Source organism: Salmo salar, chromosome ssa01 (assembly GCF_905237065.1).
Source record: "Salmo salar chromosome ssa01, Ssal_v3.1, whole genome shotgun sequence".
Classification (NCBI taxonomy): Eukaryota; Metazoa; Chordata; class Actinopteri; order Salmoniformes; family Salmonidae; genus Salmo; species Salmo salar.
In genome coordinates, this window is record NC_059442.1 from 89,062,197 (window position 1) to 89,081,651 (window position 19,455).

The 19,455-nt window shown below is 41.9% G+C and overlaps 2 protein-coding genes across 2 annotated transcripts in view; both read left to right on the plus strand.

The window, feature by feature from the left end:
* Positions 1-11,550: 11,550 nt before the first annotated feature.
* LOC123726770 (DNA repair endonuclease XPF) lies at positions 11,551-16,811 on the plus strand. The gene is made up of 3 exons (XM_045694759.1): positions 11,551-11,674; positions 11,810-11,990; positions 16,628-16,811. The coding sequence occupies exons 1-3, from the start codon at positions 11,657-11,659 to the stop codon at positions 16,723-16,725; spliced, it is 297 nt and encodes a 98-aa protein (XP_045550715.1). The 5' UTR covers positions 11,551-11,656; the 3' UTR covers positions 16,726-16,811.
* A 1,691-nt stretch (positions 16,812-18,502) lies between these two features.
* Positions 18,503-19,455, plus strand: part of LOC106609573 (myocardin-related transcription factor B) — a 56,019-nt gene continuing 55,066 nt past the window's right edge. The window contains exon 1 of the mRNA XM_014208526.2: positions 18,503-18,677. The gene's annotated coding sequence lies outside the window, so the exon portion shown is untranslated. The remainder of the gene's footprint in view (positions 18,678-19,455) is intronic.

A 19,455-nucleotide genomic window follows, 5' to 3' on the forward strand; every position in this document is an offset into this window, starting at 1 on the left:
GTAATATGGTCAATATACCACTGCTAAGGGCTGTTCTTAGCACGACGCAACGCGGAGTGTCTGGATACAGCCCTTAGCCGTGGTATATTGGCCATATACCATAAACCTCGGATGTGCCTTATTGCTATTATAAACTGGTTACCAATGTAATTGGGGTGGCAGGTAGCCTAGTGGTTAGAGTGTTGGGCAAGTAACCGAAAGGTTGCAAGATCAAATCCCCAAGCTGACAAGGTAGAAGTATTTTGTTCTGCCCCTGAACAAGGTAGTTTACCACTGTTCCTAGGCTTTCATTGTAAATGAGAATTTGTTCTTAACTGACTTGCCTAGTTAAATAAAATAAAAAATGAGTGCAGTAAAAATAAATGATTTGTCATACTGGTGGTATACGTCTGATAGACCATGGCTGTCAGCCAATCAGCATTCAGGGCTTGAACCATCCAGTTTATAATATGCTTTAAGACATGTGAATATACAGAAAATGTGAACATTCAGATGTTTTCAGCTACAGTTGTGGTCTGTACATCCCTCCCTAACTTGTAGGCTTACCCAGTATCGAAGGCTTGGCAATCTTTGAACGTCATTAAACCTTTTGGTGCTTCACAGTTTGGATGGCTAATTGAGTGATCAGTGCAAAGATGAATTTTTTTTGCACAATAAAGTCGAGGACTTATTTCCATTGTGGTCCTTATTTTTTACATAAATACATTTACAATTACATAGATACAGACACATTACAGAGATACAGACACAAAAATGTTCTACTGTTCACACATTAGCCAGCTTTTGACATCTTTTTTAAAAGTGGTTATGGCTGGTAAGGCTTTGAGTTGCTGTGGTAGTTCAACCCCCGGTGTATAAAAATGTGTTCTTACCAGATAGACTTTTATATTTAAAACAGTGAATATTAGAGTCTCTGGCTCTGGTTTTATGCTGGTGGACATCTCTAACAAATTAAAAATAGTTGGATAGGTACCTGAGGGCTGAGTCAATCTTTTTCAACTTAAAATGCTCAACCTCCAGATGAGTATGAGTTGAAGTACAATTCTTACAAGCTTGTTTTGACTGGTCTGTAGCTTATTCTTAGATCTTTTGGGCTGCTGATGAAACATGATCTGCAGGCATAATCAAAGTGACACTGGACTAGCGCACTTTCCAGAGAATTTAGGGTGTCTATACCTAGGTTTCCATCCAATTGGCGACAGATTTTCATGCGAATATTCAAAAATCTGCATAAAAACAATATGAGCATTTTCCAATAAGAGTTGTGTGTCCATCAAATTGACTTGTTGGAGATAAAAGTCTGTGCGTAAATTCATAGTGCACATAAAACTTACTTTTGCAGCTAAATTCCCATGTACCGAATAAAAAATCCAAGTTAAATGGGTTTCCATGGCATTTCCAACTCTAGGCCTACTGATGGTTTTGTCACAAAAAATGTTGTGTAGATATAGTGAATTAATATGCCCATTCTGGTACAGTATTGGCAGGTGCGCTCTAAATCAAATCACATTTTATTTGTCACATGCTTCGAATACAACAGTGAAATGCTTACTTACAAGCCCTTAACCAACAATGCAGTTTTAAGGAAAATACAAAAAAGGTACACAATAAAATAACAATAGCGAGGCTATATACAGGGGGTACCGGCAGTGGCGGATTTAGGTTTAGACGACATGGGCAGCATCTTGCCGCACAAAAAAAATCGTAATGGTGACATTTGCGTGATCGATTTTCTATCGCTCATTTGCACGTCACGTCAATGATATCATGTCACTGTGTGGGACTGTGGGTCAATTAACCTTTTCGGAGTGGGCACCCTAATTCTAGTTTGTGAACTAGGCAGGCTACTGCCTGGGAAGGTCTCCCAAGTACGAGATGTGGAGGGGGCGGGGGTAGGTTGACCTCAAGTCTCCCCAATGGAAGCCCGAGGTAGGGGGAGTGGGGGAATCTATCAAATAGCGCACCTCTAATTTTGTACAGTACTAATGCAATTAGTAAAATCAGTCACACTACGAAATGCTACCAAATAAACCACAATTCATTCATAATACTGTGAATGTATAGTTTCACAGACATATTGTTGCATTTTTTTCTGGTTTGTGGGATATCGTTAATAATATAAAAGCAGTCTGCACACCACCAAGGTGAATTGGTTGAGTCTTGACTCTTAGTTGACAGTGTTGGGGGATTGGTAATGCATTGATGCTCAAGTGCCAAATCAACACAAATTTGTTTCTATTTGTCTTTGTTACTTTTTGATATATATGGGTCTTATTTTTGTATATATTTTTATATTTACATAGTTTTAAATGGTATGATTATTTATTTGTGTTGTTCCAATTGTCTGAATAAAAATTACAGTTAGTGTAGAATAGCTCTGAAATGGGGGTTCGTCCAGGGAGCCATACAAGCTAGAACCGCCACTGGGTACCGGTACAGAGTCAATGTGCGGGGGCACCGGTTAGTCGAGGTAATTCAGGTAATATGTACACGTAGGTAAAGTTATTAAAGTGACTATGCATAGATAATAAACAGAGAGTAGCAGCAGCATAAAAGAGGGGGGCAATGCAAATAGTCTGGGTAGCCATTTGATTAGATGTTTAGGAGTCTCATGGCTTGGGGGTAGAAGCTGTTTTTCTTATAAGCTTCCGGGTTAGAGTCTCACTCCTTGAAAATGGCAGCTCTACCCTTTAGCCCAGTACGGATGTTGCCTGTAATCCATGGCTTCTGGTTGGCGTATGTACGTACGGTCACTGTGGGGACGACGTCATCGATGCACTTATTGATGAAGCCAGTGACTGATGTGGTGTACTCCTCAATGCCATCGGAAGAATCCTGGAACATATTCCAGTCTGTGCTATCAAAACAGTCCTGTAGTTTAGCATCTGCATCATCTGACCACTTTTTTATTGACCGAGTCACTGGTGCTTTCTGCTTTAGTTTGTGCTTGTAAGCAGGAATCAGGAGGATAGAATTATGGTCAGATTTGCCAAATGGAGGGAGAGATTTGTACGCATCTCTGTGTCTGGAGTAAAGGTGGTCTAGAGTTTTTCCCCTCTGGTTGCCAACAGATTGCAGATACAGTGCGGGTATAGCCTAATAAACTGTATGGCATCGTGACAGTTTTTATCCTACATGTACTTTACTCACATAAAAAGGTTAGATGGCAACCTGGTTAACGTCAAGCCATTTTGAAGATGATGAAATTATATTTTGAATGAAAGTGTGCATGCCTACAGGAGACATTTGAAGTAACCTAATCAGATTAAAAGATTATGACTGGTTGTGTTTATGCATCTTATAAAAAGGTAATACATTTTAAAAGTTAAAGGACAAATATTTTGCTTAAATGGAGGCGGTAGGTTATAGGTGTACGAGGAATAACCGGTCGGATTGGAGAGGAGGCAGAGCCACATTATTATAGGACGACTTGGTAGAATGATGATCCGCAACAGACAGTGCATCTAAGTCAAATATTAAATAGAAGTAAAAATACAGCCAGACTGGCCTGCTTTGTGTGCCTTTCTAGACATCATAAATTGTAGAGAGTAGACCCAAAACTGATCCAACTGGAAAGAAACATTCAAATCACAGGGCTTTTGCGCAGTGTCGTTATTAAAAGGACATTTTCACTGCAGCCTAGAGTAGAATTTTGTACTCCCTTAAAAACAAAAAGCATTTATTCATTGCATTGTGGTGTTTGGGCAGTCTAGGTAGGATAATTCTATAGTCCCTAAAACAAGACCAATATGGCAGCTTTTTGAGCTGCATGTCTCATGTCTTCACTGTTCTTTCATATGCAACGATGAACCTCGTTTCTCCTGCTGCCTATCAGTTATTCCTATTTGTTCTTGTGGATTCATATTGAAAATGTATCCAGCTTTGAATGCTTTTATGTGTGGTAGTTAGCCTATTGCAGATCTGGGCAAATGATCCACCTACCACTATTGTCACTATGAATAGTGGACAGAGGGCAGGATAGACCGTTAGACTATACTGACCTGTGGTATAGTAAAAGTTACCGCGTGGAAAAGCGTAGGTCATAAAGGAAGTACCAAAACACCTTGATATAGGGGAGGAACATGCAAGCAGATGAGGACATGTGGCTAGGATGGAAGACAATATATAGTAAAACTTGCAGAAGAGCGAATGTAAACCAGGGAGAAAACACACTACCCTCCCCTGTGCCCAATAATATAAAAAAACACAACCCTTCCCAATAAAATTCTAACTGTCCCTTTACTCAATTTGATTTTGAGATAAAGAAAATGGCTGCATTGGACCTTTTAACTTCTTGGTGACAGGGGGCAGTATTCAGAAATTCAGATGAATACGTGCCCAAATTAAACTGCCTGCTTCTCGGGCCTAGAAGGTAGGATATGCATATTATTAGTAGATTTGGATAGAAAACACTCTGAAGTTTCTAAAACTGTTTGAATGATGTCTGTGAGTATAACAGAACTCATATGGCAGGCAAAAACCTGAGAAAAAATCCTACCAGGAAGTGACTTGTAGTTTTTCTATCTAATCCCTATTCAAACTACAGTGTCTGTGGGGTCATTTTGTACTTCCTAAGGCTTCCATTGGCTGTCAACAGCCTTTAGAAACTTGTTTCATCCTTCTACTGTTACTGGGCAGAGAATAGGAGCCCAGTCAATCAGTGGACTGCCTGGGACCAGTGAGTTGTTTACTGCGCTGGCACGCCGGCACGCCTCTCCTTCTTTTACCTCTGTAATGAATACGCTATTGTCCGGTTGGAATATTATCGAAGTTTTATGTTAAAAAGACCCTAAGGATTGATCGTAAACATCGTTTGACATGTTTCTACGAACGGTAATGGAACTATTTGACTTTTTGTCTCTGGTTTTGCGCTCGCGTGTTATGCCTTTGGATTAGTGATCTGAACGCGCAAACAAAACGGAGGTATTTGGACATAAATATGGAGTATTTCGAACAAAAATAACATTTCTTGTGGAAGTGGGAGTCCTGGGAGTGCATTCCGACGAAGATCAGCAAAGGTAAGGGAAAATTTATAATACTAATTCTGAGTTTAGTTGACTCCAGAACTTGGCGGGTAACTGTATAGCTTGCTTTGATGGCTGAGCTCTGTACTCAGAATATTGAAAAATGTGCTTTCGCCGTAAAGCTATTTTAAAATCTGACACAGCGGTTGCATTAAGGAGAAGTGTATCTATAATTCCTTCAATAACTGTTGTAAATTTTACCAACGTTTATAATGAGTATTTTTGTAAATTCATGTGCTCATTCACCGGAGGGTTTTGGTGGAAATACATTTTCTGAACATCACGCGCCAATGTAAAATGGGGTTTATGGATATAAATATGAACGTTATCGAACAAAACATACATGTATTTTGTAACATTGAGTCCTGGGAGTGTCATCTGATGAAGATCATCAAAGGTTAGTGATTAATTTTAGCTGTATTTCTGGTTTTTGTGACGCCTCTCCTTGCTTGGAAAATGGCTGTGTGGTTTTTCATGTTTAGGCGCTGTCCTAACATAATCTAATGTTATGCTTTCGCCGTAAAGCCTTTTTGAAATCGGACACTGTGGTTGGATTAAGGAGCATCTTATCTTTAAAATGGTGTATAATACTTGTGTGTTTGAGAAATTTGAATTATGAGATTTTTGTTGTTTTGAATTTGCCGCCCTGCTATTTCACTGGCTTTGATAGTGTGTACCGCGGGTGGGACGCTAGCGTCCCACATGTCCCAGAGAGGTTTTAAAGCATACTCATTACAAAGTAACTATAAATATGTTTATTCCATATTCTATGCGTGTGTATGTATAATAAAATAGTCTGTTCAGTAAATTTGGTCAGAATCGCTGCTTGTACATTTGAAACCCAATACTGTATCTCTTGCACAGAAAGTCATATTCTTAAAAGGTAAAGTTCTCCTGGTTTAGTGGGGTCTCCCAATTTTTTTCAAAGGGTCTACATCATCAGAGAAGGGTCCTTCGTGATGCTACAGACCACAAATCTAGCTGAAAACATCAGAATTGTCATATTTTTTGTAAATTTCAATGTCTTAAAGCATAATAATTTCACAAAAAGTAACTATTAATGCATCCATTCCATAGTCTGTGGTTGTTTGATAATCCATTCCGTTTGTGTTGAGAATGTCAGGTTTTTCGACCTAAATCCATTATCATTTCCATTATGCTCATATTCACCAATTTGACATTTAACCCCTTGAAAATTACCTTGAAAATCAAAATGTAACTTGTTATCCGGCCTATATTTGTGTATCACCCTATCATTGTTTGATCTAGCATGGATGACAGCCTGTAACAAGCAAGCATTTTTTCCAAGTTTGCTGGTATGCTATGTCCTGCTTCACGGTGATCTCTCATTAATGCTCCCTCATCCCCCTCTGTGTTTTTACATCATTACATGTGCTTAGCATGTTGACACTAACAATTCATCTCTCTATGTTATTAATTGAACTAGTAAAAATACAAGCACGATTACAAAAACAGAAATCCAATCAAATATGCTTCTTTAATGCCGGTCCACAGATAAGGTTAATCGTTCAATAAGAACATACAACGCATATTTAGAATGAAATCCCTCTCACTGTTTCATGAAACAACCCCCTCAACAATGCTAATTAATCACACTATCTTTTCCCACATTGGATATATCTGCCTTAGCTTTCTCATCCCCTCTTCAATTAGATTTACCTCCATACTGTAATGTTAGTGTTTGGATTAAGTGGAATTACCCAGGAATGCTAATGTTTTAAATCCTCTTTAGCCTTTGACTCCCCGTGTATCAGCCGCTTGACACATGTAGTGTTGTGGGTTTATATGTTACTCAAAAATATACAGCAGATATTAGCTGGAGCTTCCCTGTTGGGTCATAACCGTGATCAGTCTGTTCTGTATTCCGACTCAGAGCAGTGGAACGATTCCATCATTCTGGAGATTCATTCTGAGTTCCGTCAGAGGATTTTTCTAACCCTTCATGGTCTCCTTTAGAATCTTGTTGGATGGGTATTAAAACCAAAGATGAGGGGGCAGAATTGAGGATGAGGATGCCTGGGAGAGGAGAAGATGAGAGACGAGATGAGAGGGAGGGGGCGGCAGGGCCATCGTTCTCTACCTTCTCCGTCCTGTCCTACATGATTGGGCTTGATTCTCAAAAGATAGCTTTGTTAGAAAATGGGTCCACTTGGGGCCCATTGGGACCCAAGTTGAAACTTAAGTATCACATTCAACATTTTCCCAGAGCTGGTTGGTTCCTTGCGAGAGGAGAGTGACTGTGGAAATATGTAAATGTTCCCTGATACTCTCCCTGAGCGTCTTGCCTCCCCACCACACACTCTCCCTCATTGTAATGAAGTGTAGTGTGGAAAGTGGCTCCCCTGTCTCCAAAAATTCCCACTCAGTCTCTCTCTCTCTATCCATCTGTCTGTCTCTCCATCTCACTCTCCATCTGTCTCTCTCCATCTCTTTGTCTGTCTATCTCCCTCCATCTGTCTCTCTCCATCTCTCTCTCCATCTGTCTCTCTCCATCTCTTTGTCTGTCTGTCTGTCTGTCTGTCTGTCTGTCTGTCTGTCTGTCTGTCTGTCTGTCTGTCTGTCTGTCTGTCTGTCTGTCTGTCTGTCTGTCTGTCTGTCTGTCTGTCTGTCTGTCTGTCTGTCTGTCTCCCGCCATCTCTCTTTTCATCTGTCTGTCTCTCCATCTCTTTGTCTGTCTGTCTGTCTCCATCTCTTTGTCTTTCTGTCTGTCTCTCCGTCTGTCTATCTCTCCATCTGTCTGTCTGTTTGTCTCTCCTTCCATCCCCCTGTCTGTCTGTTTGTCTCTCCTTCCATCCCCCTGTCTGTCTGTTTGTCTCTCCTTCCATCCCCCTGTCTGTCTGTCTGTCTGTCTGTCTGTCTGTCTGTCTGTCTGTCTGTCTGTCTGTCTGTCTGTCTGTCTGTCTGTCTGTCTGTCTGTCTGTCTGTCTGTCTGTCTGTCTGTCTGTCTGTCTGTCTGTCTGTCTGTCTGTCTGTCTGTCTGTCTGTCTGTATGTATGTATGTATGTATGTATGTTTGTCTCTCTCCTCCTCTCTGTGTGTCTCTCTGTCTCCTAGCTGGCAACCCTTAACTGAATTATTAATCCAATATACTTTCTGACAAGTCCCGTCACTGCAGTATTTCAACACTCACTATTTGTATATTTGTCTTTTTTCTATCCATTTTTCTTTCTCTCCTCTATGCTATGCCTCCAAACACCATATTTCCTTCTCCTTTTATTGCCATTCACTGTCACACTGATTTGCTAAACTGAATGTGACAGGGAGAGAATCTTGTTCATGCCTCTTATAAAAGCTATACATTTTGTTTCTCTCTCTCTGGTTTTAATGCATTTGTCTTGACCATGAGGTTGCTTCTTTTCTTAAGACGTTTTATTTTAGTTTGTCACAGGGAGATATGCAAATTGGATCCCTTGAAAAGTAGGTCTCTGGTTTTTTGATAATCAGCTCCTGGTTACGTAAACAAAGCAATTAACTGTGAGTGTATCGTTGCTTCCCTGCAGCTACTCTCAGGCTGCCTGACTTGTTTGAGCAACCTAACTCTCTGCCAATATGCTTTTCTCTTCATCTATATTTTAGTGTACAGAGAAAACAATACGCTCAATGAATGAATTAAAAGGGGACTCATTTTTGGTTTGTAGGCAACCATGGTTGGACCAGAAAGGTAGAGGCACTGTGCTTGATATGGTATATCCCTTTGCCCTGAAAAAGTGGGCTGCTTGAAAATTCTACATCTTCTGTCCTATTTTCTTTTTGAGCTCTCTTCTTCTCTCTAACTCCTTCTCTCTACATAAAACATTTACTCTAATTAGCCCAGTATATTTTGGTTCCTTCATTTAACAATGCTCTGCTACAATTCAAGCCCTGCACATCTGTCCTCTGTCACTCTTATACACCAGGGTCCTCTTACTTCCTCCTCCAGCCTGCCTTACATTTCAAGCTGTTCACACAATCCTTAATGATGTCAGGAAACTGCAAGGTACAAGCTGACGAATGGTCATTGTTTTACTCATCTTATAGGGAGAAAAAGATGAGTGGAAAATGGATGCGATGCATGCATTTCAACATGTGGCCCCTCCATGTGACCCGGGGACCTATATGGTCATAAATAGCATGTTAATGGATCATTTTATCCCACTTCATGTAACAGGAAGGAAACCCAGATACGATCAGCTGACTAGTTTACCCTAGTCTTTCCTTCTTTTAGAGAGGTTCAGACTGTGAACATCAGATGAGTTCTACAGTACACCGTGGAACAGAGCAGTATAATAGAGAACTATGTTGAGTAGCAGTGAGACAGTGCTGTAGTGCTCTCTAAAGGCCATTCTGGAACAGGGCATGACTTCATTTACTTATGATTTCTATACATTCTATACACATTGCTTATATTGCCTGCTGCAAGTAGCCTAGCGATTAGAGCATTGGGCCAAAGCTGAAAGGTTGCTGGTTCCAATACCTGAACCAACAAGGTGAATAATCTGTCGATGTGTCCTTGAGCAAGGCACTTAGCCCTCATTTGCTCCAGGGGTGCCGTACTACCATGACTGACCCTGTAAAACAACACATTTCCCTGCACTTATCTGGTGTATGTGACAATAAAATGTATTTTTTTGTATAGCCTGGAATCCACTCTGAATAATGGTGAAATGGAGCAATATTCAGTTTAGATTCCAGTCTGCTGAAATAAAACAAGTGTCTTTTTTTGCATTAATAATTTAATTAACTCAGGGAGTGAGTTGACTGAAGTTCAGTGATGTCATGCTGGAGAAGGATATCCTGCTAGAAGAGTGATGTAACAGACAATGACGGTGATGTAACAGACAATGACACTGATGTTACCTGGGGTGGCAGGTAGCCTAGTGGTTAGAGCATTGGGCTTGTAGCAAAAGGTTGCTAGATCAAATCACTGAGCTGGCAAGGGAAAAATCTGTTGTTCTGCCCCTGAACAAGGTGGTTAACCCACTGTTCCTAGGCTGTCATTTTAAATAACAATTGGTTCTTAACTGACTTGCCTAGTTAAATAAAGGTAAAAATAACTAGAAAATGTAACAGACAACAACAGTGATGTAACAGACTTTTAGGGTGCAGCCACTCAGCAGATAGTTTTGGAGATGAACCTATTGAAACATTGATGCCTGTCTTTCATTGTGGTTTTCCACAAGCACGGTTAAAGCCTCACAACCTACCTACGTTTCGGCTCTGTGGGTAACCAGGCTGCGTCCCCAGGCTATTGGACAGAAGTGTGGGCTACTCTGTGGCTGACCCTGTGCTGTGTCCCCAGGCTATTGGACAGAAGTGTGGGCTACTCTGTGGCTGACCCTGTGCTGTGTCCCCAGGCTATTGGACAGAAGTGTGGGCTACTCTGTGGCTGACCCTGTGCTGTGTCCCCAGGCTATTGGACAGAAGTGTGGGCTACTCTGTGGCTGACCCTGTGCTGTGTCCCCAGGCTATTGGACAGAAGTGTGGGCTACTCTGTGGCTGACCCTGTGCTGTGTCCCCAGGCTATTGGACAGAAGTTTTGGCTATTCTGTGGCTAACCAGGCTGTGTCCCCAGGCTATTGGACAGAAGTGTTGGCTACTCTGTGACTAGCCAGGCTGCATCTCCAGGCTATCGGACAGAAGTGTTGGCTACTCTGTGGCTAGCCAGGCTGCATCTCCAGGCTATCGGACAGAAGTGTTGGCTACTCTGTGGCTAGCCAGGCTGCATCTCCAGGCTATCGGACAGAAGTGTTGGCTACTCTGTGGCTGACCCTGTGCTGCGTCCAGTCTATCTTGTGGGAATTAAGAATAGCCTAACATAAGACAGCAGAAGATACATCTTCATTTCACAATGGGCAATAAAGTGATGCTGCATGATAACTCCTCAACATCATTAATTCATCGTCCTGTTTTTGGGTGGAAACCCTTCTGTGTCCTCTGTACTCCCAGGGATGGCCTCCCTCAAGCTCCATTTCACTTTAATAACAGCAAGAGAAGGGAACTATCTTTCTGTGTTGTGTTTAGTGGAAGTGCTTCACAGCTATTTTCCCATGTTTTGATGGGGATGGCGAAACAAGCAGATTATTCTGCAGATAAATCCTTCTTTGTAAGTCTCACGGTATGCGTGGCTCTGGATTGGAAATGCACCAAAATGTGAATACCGCTACGAATGTAAACATTAAAACATGTAAATGCGGGTCACAGTGTTAAATAGCTACTGAGGGGAGTCATGTCAACATCTTCTCCATCTGACGAGGAGTGCCAGGGTTGGAGGAGTGGGAGCTGTATGTGTGTGTCTGTGCTGTCAAAAGCAGACAGACACCCCCCTCCTCCAGTGCCAATCACAAGCCATGTTCTATTCTAAGCAAAGATTACACACTGCCTCTTCACTGATTATGGAAAAATGTGGCTTGGCAGGACATAGCCCAGGACATAGCCCAGCTGGGTACACTTTAGCAGCACAACGTGTGTGTGTGTATGTTGTACTGCTAAATTGTACCCAGCTGGGCTATGTTTTGGGCTACTGTAGGTCCTGGGCTATGTTCTGGAGGTTGGTGGTACCTTAATTGGTGAGGACGGCTCATGGTAATGGCTGGAGCAGAATCACTGGAATAGTATCAAACACATCAAACACAATGGATTCAGGGGTTCAGGTATGATGGACCCCCTTCGTTGCAGACCTTTTTTAATCAAACTTTAAAGTTTGTACATGTCTTTCTATGTATAACGTTTGTAACAGTAACCAATAACCCATGTTCCTATGTGTGCTCCAATTTCCTCTCCTATAGGAGTACTTCACAGAGGAGCTGCGAGCTGAGGGAGTGAGCCACCTGCCCCAGCCAGTGACCAGTGATGTCCAGAGCACAGAGCGCTACAAAGTGTACACACAGGGAGGGGTCCTGTTCGTCACCAGACGTATGCTAGTGGTGGACTTCCTCACTGACAGGATGCCTGCACACTTCATTTTGGGTCAGTGTATAGCCTCGCCCTTCATCATGACTCTCAGTTCCATTACATTCCACATAAGAGTCATTGGAAGAAGGCGGCTTCTGTATGGGGAAGTTTTGTTAAGAGCCCCGACGCTCAGGCTTTATATTAACACACATCGCTTGCGGTACGGTTTTGGAAGCAGGAGGACCTTCTCTTTCATATCGGCGAGAAATTATTTTCAAAAAACAAAATGTTAAATTAATACACATTTTTATAGGGTTCGTATACCCACACGGCGATATTTCCGTGTTACAGTGCGTGTTTACAGAAGGTAGATGGAAGACAGAGAGACAACCTGTTCTAATTAGCTATCTAACATGCTCCAAACACCTGTGTGTAATGGAAGATGGCCTCCAGAAACATTTTGTCACTCTAAAATCCTGTTGTTGGCTGAAACTGTGATGAAGCCGGTTCAATGGTCTTCAGTGTATATTTTGTATTTGTGAAATTATTTTGATGTGATATGAAAGTGAAAGGCTTTATATTTCTAGAACTGTATTGCAATTGAGAATCGAGTCAGGTTTAGATGGAGTATAGTTTCAGATTTTAATGTCACATGCACAGTGAAATGCCTTTCTTGCAAGCTCTAAACCCATCAATGCAATAATCAATAACAATGTAGTACCAAAAATAATATAAGGTAGAACAAAAACACACAATCAATCTTTTAAAGAAATAAGAACATGAGAAAGTAAGAAGCGATATACAGGGTCAGATCCAATACCATATTTACAATGTGCAGGGATACTGGGGTGATGGAGGTAGATATGTATAGGGGTAAGGTGACTAGACATCAGGGTATATGATAAACAGATTAGCAGCAGCGTAAATGTAGATTGTATGTGTGTGCGTGTGTGTAGTCAGTATAAATGTGTGTGTTGGAGTATCAGTGTGCGTGAGTGTGTAGAGTCTTGTGAGTGTGTAGTCTTGTGAGTGTGTAGAGTCTTGTGAGTGTCTTGTGAGTGTGTAGAGTCTTGTGAGTGTGTAGAGTCTTGTGAGTGTGTATAGTCCTGTGAGTGTGTAGAGTCCTGTGTGCATGCATAAGTCCTGAGATAAGAGTCAGTATTTGGCGGTTTTGGCTGCCAGAGCAAGTATATCTGGAAATAACAAGTAAGGGCCTTGGACCTTAAAGAGTAACGGTAGGCTCCTTAAGAGTACATTTTGGGCTAAGTCTAAGCTAAACTACATCGTTTTCACATACCAGTAATGTTATATTACTGCGGATCATGGTACCAATCGCTCCTGGATACGAATAAGACAGGGATGTTTGAAAACAATGCCCTAAGCTGTAGCTTCTCAAATAAACACTCTCCTTTCTCTCTCTGTGTGAGCACTCTCCTTTCTCTCACTGTGTAAGCACTCTCCTTTCTGTCTCTGTGTAAGCACTATCCTTTCTCTCTTTGTGTAAGCACTCTCCTTTCTGTCTCTGTGTAAGCACTATCCTTTCTCTCTTATGTAAGCACTCTCCTTTATCTCTCTGTGTAAGCACTATCCTTTCTCTCTCTATGTAAGCACTCTCCTTTCTGTCTCTGTGTAAGCACTATCCTTTCTCTGTGTAAGCACTATCCTTTCTCTGTCTGTATGAGCACTCTCCTTTATCTCTCTGTGTAAGCACTCTCATAGATATCATAATGACCAACCTGCCCTCTAAATACACCTCTGCTGTCTTCAACCAGGATCTCAGCGATCACTGCCTCATTGCCTGCGACCGTAATGGGTCTGCGGTCAAACGACCACCCCTCATCACTGTCAAACGCTCCCTAAAACACTTCAGCGAGCAGGCCTTTCTAATCGACCTGGCCCGGGTATCCTGGAAGGATATTGACCTCATTCCGTCAGTAGAGGATATCTGGTTATTATTTAAAAGTCCTTTCCTCCCCATCTTAAATAAGCATGCCCCATTCAGAAAATGTTGAACCAGGAACAGATATAGCCCACATCTGGTGGTGTTCTGCATTAGCATCGAATAGCGCCTGCACCCCCCCCCCAACCCCCCCCACCCCCACCCCCCAAATCCAGATAGCTGATGTTCTGAAAGAGTTGCAAAATCTGGACCCCTAAAAATCAGGTGGGCTAGACAATCTGGACCCTCTCTTTCTAAAATTATCCGCCGCGATGGTTGCAACCCCTATTACCAGCCTGTTCAACCTCTCTTTTGTACCATCTGAGATTCACAAAGATTTGAAAGCTGCCGCGGTCATCCACCTCTTCAAAGGGGCGACACTCTAGACCCAAACTGCTACAGATCTATATCTATCCTACCCTGCCTTTCTAAGGTCTTTGAAAGCCAAGTTAACAAACAGATCACCGACCATTTCGAATCCCACTGTACCTTCTCTGCTATGCAATCTGGTTTCTTAGCTGGTCATGGGTGCACCTCAGCCACACTCAAGGTCCTAAACGATGTCACAACCACCATCGATAAAAGACAATACTGTGCAGCCGTATTCACTGACCTGGCCAAGGCTTTCGTCTCTGTCAATCACCGTATTCTTATCGGCAGACTCAACAGCCTTGGTTTCTCAAATGATTGCCTCGCCTGGTTCACCAACTACTTCTCAGACAGAGTTCAGTGTGTCAAATCGGAGGGCCTGTTGTCCAGAACCTCTGGCAGTCTCTATGGGGGTACCACAGGGTTCAATCCTCGGGCCGACTCTTTTCTCTGTATACATCAATGATGTAGCTCTTGCTGCTGGTGATTCTCTGATCCACCTCTACGCAGACGACACCATTCTGTATACTTCTGGCCCTTCTTTGGACACTGTGTTAACTAAACTCCAGACGAGCTTCAATGCCATACAACTCTCCTTCCGTGGCCTCCAACTGCTCTTAAATGCAAGTAAAACTAAATGCATGCTCTTCAACCGATTGCTGCCTGCACCTGCCTGCCTGTCCAGCATCACTACTCTGGATGGTTCTGACTTAGGATATGTGGACAATTACAAATACCTAGGTGTCTGGTTAGACTGTAAACTCTCCGTCCAGACTCACACTAAGCATCTCCAATCCAAAATTAAATCTAGAATCGGCTTCTTATTTCGCAACAAAGCATCCTTCACTCATGCTGCCAAACATACCCTCGTAAAACTGACCATCCTACCAATCCTTGGCTTCGGCGATGTCATTTACAAAATAGCCTCCAACACTCTACTCAGCAAATTGGATGCAGTCTATCACAGTGCCATCCGTTTTGTCACCAAAGCCCCATATACTACCCACCACTGCGACCTGTATGCTCTCGTTGGCTGGCCCTCACTTCATATTCGTCGCCAAACCCACTGGCTCCAGGTCATTTATAAGTCTTTGCTAGGTAAAGCCCCACCTTATCTCAGCTCACTGGTCACCATAGCAGCACCCACCCACCCGTAGCACGCGCTCCAGCAGGTATATTTCACTGGTCATCCCCCAAAGCCTATTTCTACTTTGGCTGCCTTTCCTTTCAGTTCTCTGCTGCCAATGACTGGAACGAATTGCAAAAATCACTGAAGCTGGAGACTTATATCTCCCTCACTAACTTTAAACATCAGCTGTCAGAGCAGCTCACAGATCATTGCACCTGTACATAGCCCATCTGTAAATAGCCCATCCAACTACCTCATCCCCATATTGTTATTTATTATTTTGCTCCTTTGCACCCCAGTATCTCTACTTGCACATTCATCTTCTGCACATCTATCACTCCAATGTTTAATTGATATATTGTAATTATTCTTCCTCTACGGCCTATTTATTGCGCTACCTCCCAAATCTTACCTCATTTGCACACACTGTATATAGATTTTTTTTCTGTTATTGACTGTACGTTTGTTTATTCTATGCATAACTCTGTGTTGTTGTTTGTGTCGCACTGCTTTGATTTATCTTGGCCAGGTCGCAGTTGTAAATGAGAACTTGTTCTCAACTGGTCTACCTGGTTAAATAAAGGTGAAATGAATCAACATTTAAAAAGCACTCTCCTTTCTCTCTCTGTGTGAGCACTATCCTTTCTCTCTCTGTGTGAGCACTATCCTTTCTCTCTGTGTGAGCACTATCCTTTCTCTCTCTGTGTGAGCACTATCCTTTCTCTCTGTGTGAGCACTATCCTTTCTCTCTGTGTGAGCACTATCCTTTCTCTCTGTGTAAGCACTCTCCTTTCTCTCTCTGTGTAAGCACTTTCCTTTCTCTCTCCGTGTGAGCACTCTCCTTTCTCTCTCCGTGTAAGCACTCTCCTTTCTCTCTCTCTGTAAGCACTTTCCTTTCTCTCTCTGTATAAACACTCTCCTTTCTCTCTCTGTGTGAGCACTATCCTTTCTCTCTCTGTGCAAGCACAGGCCCATAAGGTAATTGAGCGTAGCCAGGAGGCCTTCATCTTGAGACTGTTCAGACAGAAAAATAAGACAGGTTTCATCAAGTCTTTCACAGATTAATAGTTGTATCTCTCTCTCTTTCTCTCTCTCTCTCTCTCTCTCTCTCTCTCTCTCTCTCGCTCTCTCTCTCTCTCTCTCTCTCTTTCTCTCTCTTTCTTTCTTTCTTTCTTTCTTTCTTTCTTTCTTTCTTTCTTTCTTTCTTTCTTTCTTTCTTTCTTTCTTTCTTTCTTTCTTTCTTTCTTTCTTTCCACTCATTCTCTCTGGTTCCAGGCATCAGTGAACTCTGTCCAAAACAGACACAAGCCAGAGGTAGTGGATGTGTGTCTGACCCTGGCTGTGAGGGCCATCCAGAGCTCTGGACATCATGAACGCCTGTCTGAAGGAGCTGAAGTGCTACAACCCCACAATGGTGACAGAGAAGCTCTCCCTGGAGAACAGCCTTGGGAATACCTTCAAAAAAGTCAGACTTGTTAGTTACTTAGGAATTAGGCATCAATACCCACTGGAGAAAAATAACTAGAACTTCACGCAGTTCAGCAATAGCCATTGCATACATAACACTATTCAATGTGATTGTAAATGTAGTGTTCTTTAGATTAGCCTTAGTGATATAAAAATACGACTGCAAGCTGCTTGTCTCCAGTGATCTCCACACTTTACATCAAGGTATCCACTGTACTCTATTGACCACTTACAGACTTTCTCTCATATTCCTGTTTGTTGTACCTGTTTGACCCCCAGACCACCCGTCACTACCTGGACCTTGTGTGGCACCTGCTGGGAGCCAAAACCAAGTCTCTGGTCCAGGACCTGATGATCCAACGTACGTACTCTGCTGCTGTACCTCACCCACTATGACTGTGTCACCTTCCTCAGCCTCCTCGAGTTACTCTGCTCCAGCCAGAAAACTGTGGAAGTAACTCTGGTAAGAAGTTGGAAGAACTGTCCTTGGAGAGTGAGATAATAGTAATATTCATTTTACATGATCTTGTCGATTACATATTTGGTTTTCAGATGAAGTCTCTCATGAAGCATTTCCTTCTCCTCTGTCAGGGTGTACTTCCTGATTTATGGTGGGTCCACAGAGGAACAGAGGTACTTGACTGGTCTTGCTAAAGAGAAACAAGCCTTTGAACACATCAGGTCAGACATGCTGCATTACATTATGATCATCCTATAGTTTCCATACCAAAAAAAAGATATAGATGTACTATTGTAAAGTGGTTGTTCCACTGGATATCATAAGGTGAATGCACTAATTTGTAAGTCGCTCTGGATAAGAGCGTCTGCTAAATGACGTAAATGTAAATGTAAAATGGAATGTGCCTTGTGTGTGTGGACTGAACTCAATTATATTCTGTCATTGTACGTGTTTCTGAATGTACTAATTTTGCAATCCAACTTTGACTTTGTAAATCTTTGAATATGTAAATGTATGTTTTGCTTACATGAGCTGAATTATTTTTAGGTACCAAAGGCTTCGTACTGTAGTGCTGCTGTTGGATTTGGTACTTGCTGTACTGCAGTGAAAAACTGCTGACACAGGGAAGTCAGTGAGCAGGACATTTTTTCAAAGTTTATTTGTTGTGTGTACAGGATACAACAGGTGTGAAACAGTCAATGAAAATGTGTACTTACAAGCGCTTTGTTAACAATGCAGTGTTCAAATACTAGGTTTTATGATGATGAATGGTCTGATAATGTTGGTAACAAAATATATATATATATATATATATATATATATATATATATAAACAAGTTTTAAACTGTTTGTCAACTAGACTAGAGCTTTATTGAACGATTTGAGTGTTGAACAACGGCTCTAGATGAGGCCTCATCGTTTGGTCTTATCTCTTCCAAAACATTTTTGTCAGAAAGTGCTTAATGGTTTTGAATTCTTTGTATTCTCGGAGCTATTTATAGATTCAAAGAGACAATTATTTATGTTCCGTGCTATCCGGGATCTTTGGGACGTGTCTACCCCATTAAAGTTTAAATATTAAATGGTAGGGACGTCCCAAGGACACCGGATAGCACTGATCATTTCTTTATACATTTATTTGGAGTGTAGAATGTTTTGCAGTCTAAATGGAAGACTCAAGAGCGCCCTCTGTGTGTTCTTGAATGCAAGTGAGGCAACGCTTCTGCTTGACTAGTCCTATTACGTCACCAACTTCATCGGAACATATCAGCAGGAGCCATTTTATTCAGCGAATGAAAACTTCGATCTCCTTAAAAAGACAGAAGACATTCTCCTCAACATCAATGTGTCCTTAAACCGAATGATAAACTTCATCCTACGGCAAGGAGAAGGATTTGGGTAAGGTCTTTGAACTGCGCAGGGCAGTCTTGTTTTTAACGTGCTATCAGAACTAGCAGCATGGCTAGCTGAGTAACGTTAATGTGTGCAATTGTTGTTGATGCGGTCATGTTATGTGCAGAATACAGCAATACTAGACTATTTAACTGATTTAAATTACAAGATGACATTTGTCTGTCATATTTTATCACCCCCGTTTAATCGGTTTGTCAGCTATCTTGCCTGCCAGATAACCGCAGACCTGGTGACACTGTCTCTGTAGCCTAGGCAGCCGATTGTGCAGATCTAGCGCAGTTTAGGCTAGTGTGTGATGCTAACTAGTTTCTCACAAACGAAAACCAATGTATCGCAGTTAACAACTGTAGTGCCTACTCTCTAATTAGTGAACTGAACTCGAGGTTTTTGTGTTGTCTCTAGACCAGGGTTTTCCAACCCTCTCCTTGCCCCCCCATTTCACATTTTCATTTGACCCTAAACTGGCACACCTGGTTCAATTAGTTCATTCATCGTCAAGCCTATTAGTAAGCGACAGTTTCAAATGTACTGTGGGGTCAAATTATATATATTTTTTGCTTTGGGGAAGGTTGTGTTTATTTATTGGGCACAGGGGAGTGAAGTACCGGTTTACATTTGCCCTTTTGCAGGGTTTTACTACGCTGAAGAAAAAATGTAAATGCAACAGGTCAAGTGTTGGTCCCATGTTTCATGAGCTGAAATAAAAGGTCCCAGACATTTTCCATATGCACAAAAAAAGCTTATTTCTCTCATTTTGTGCACA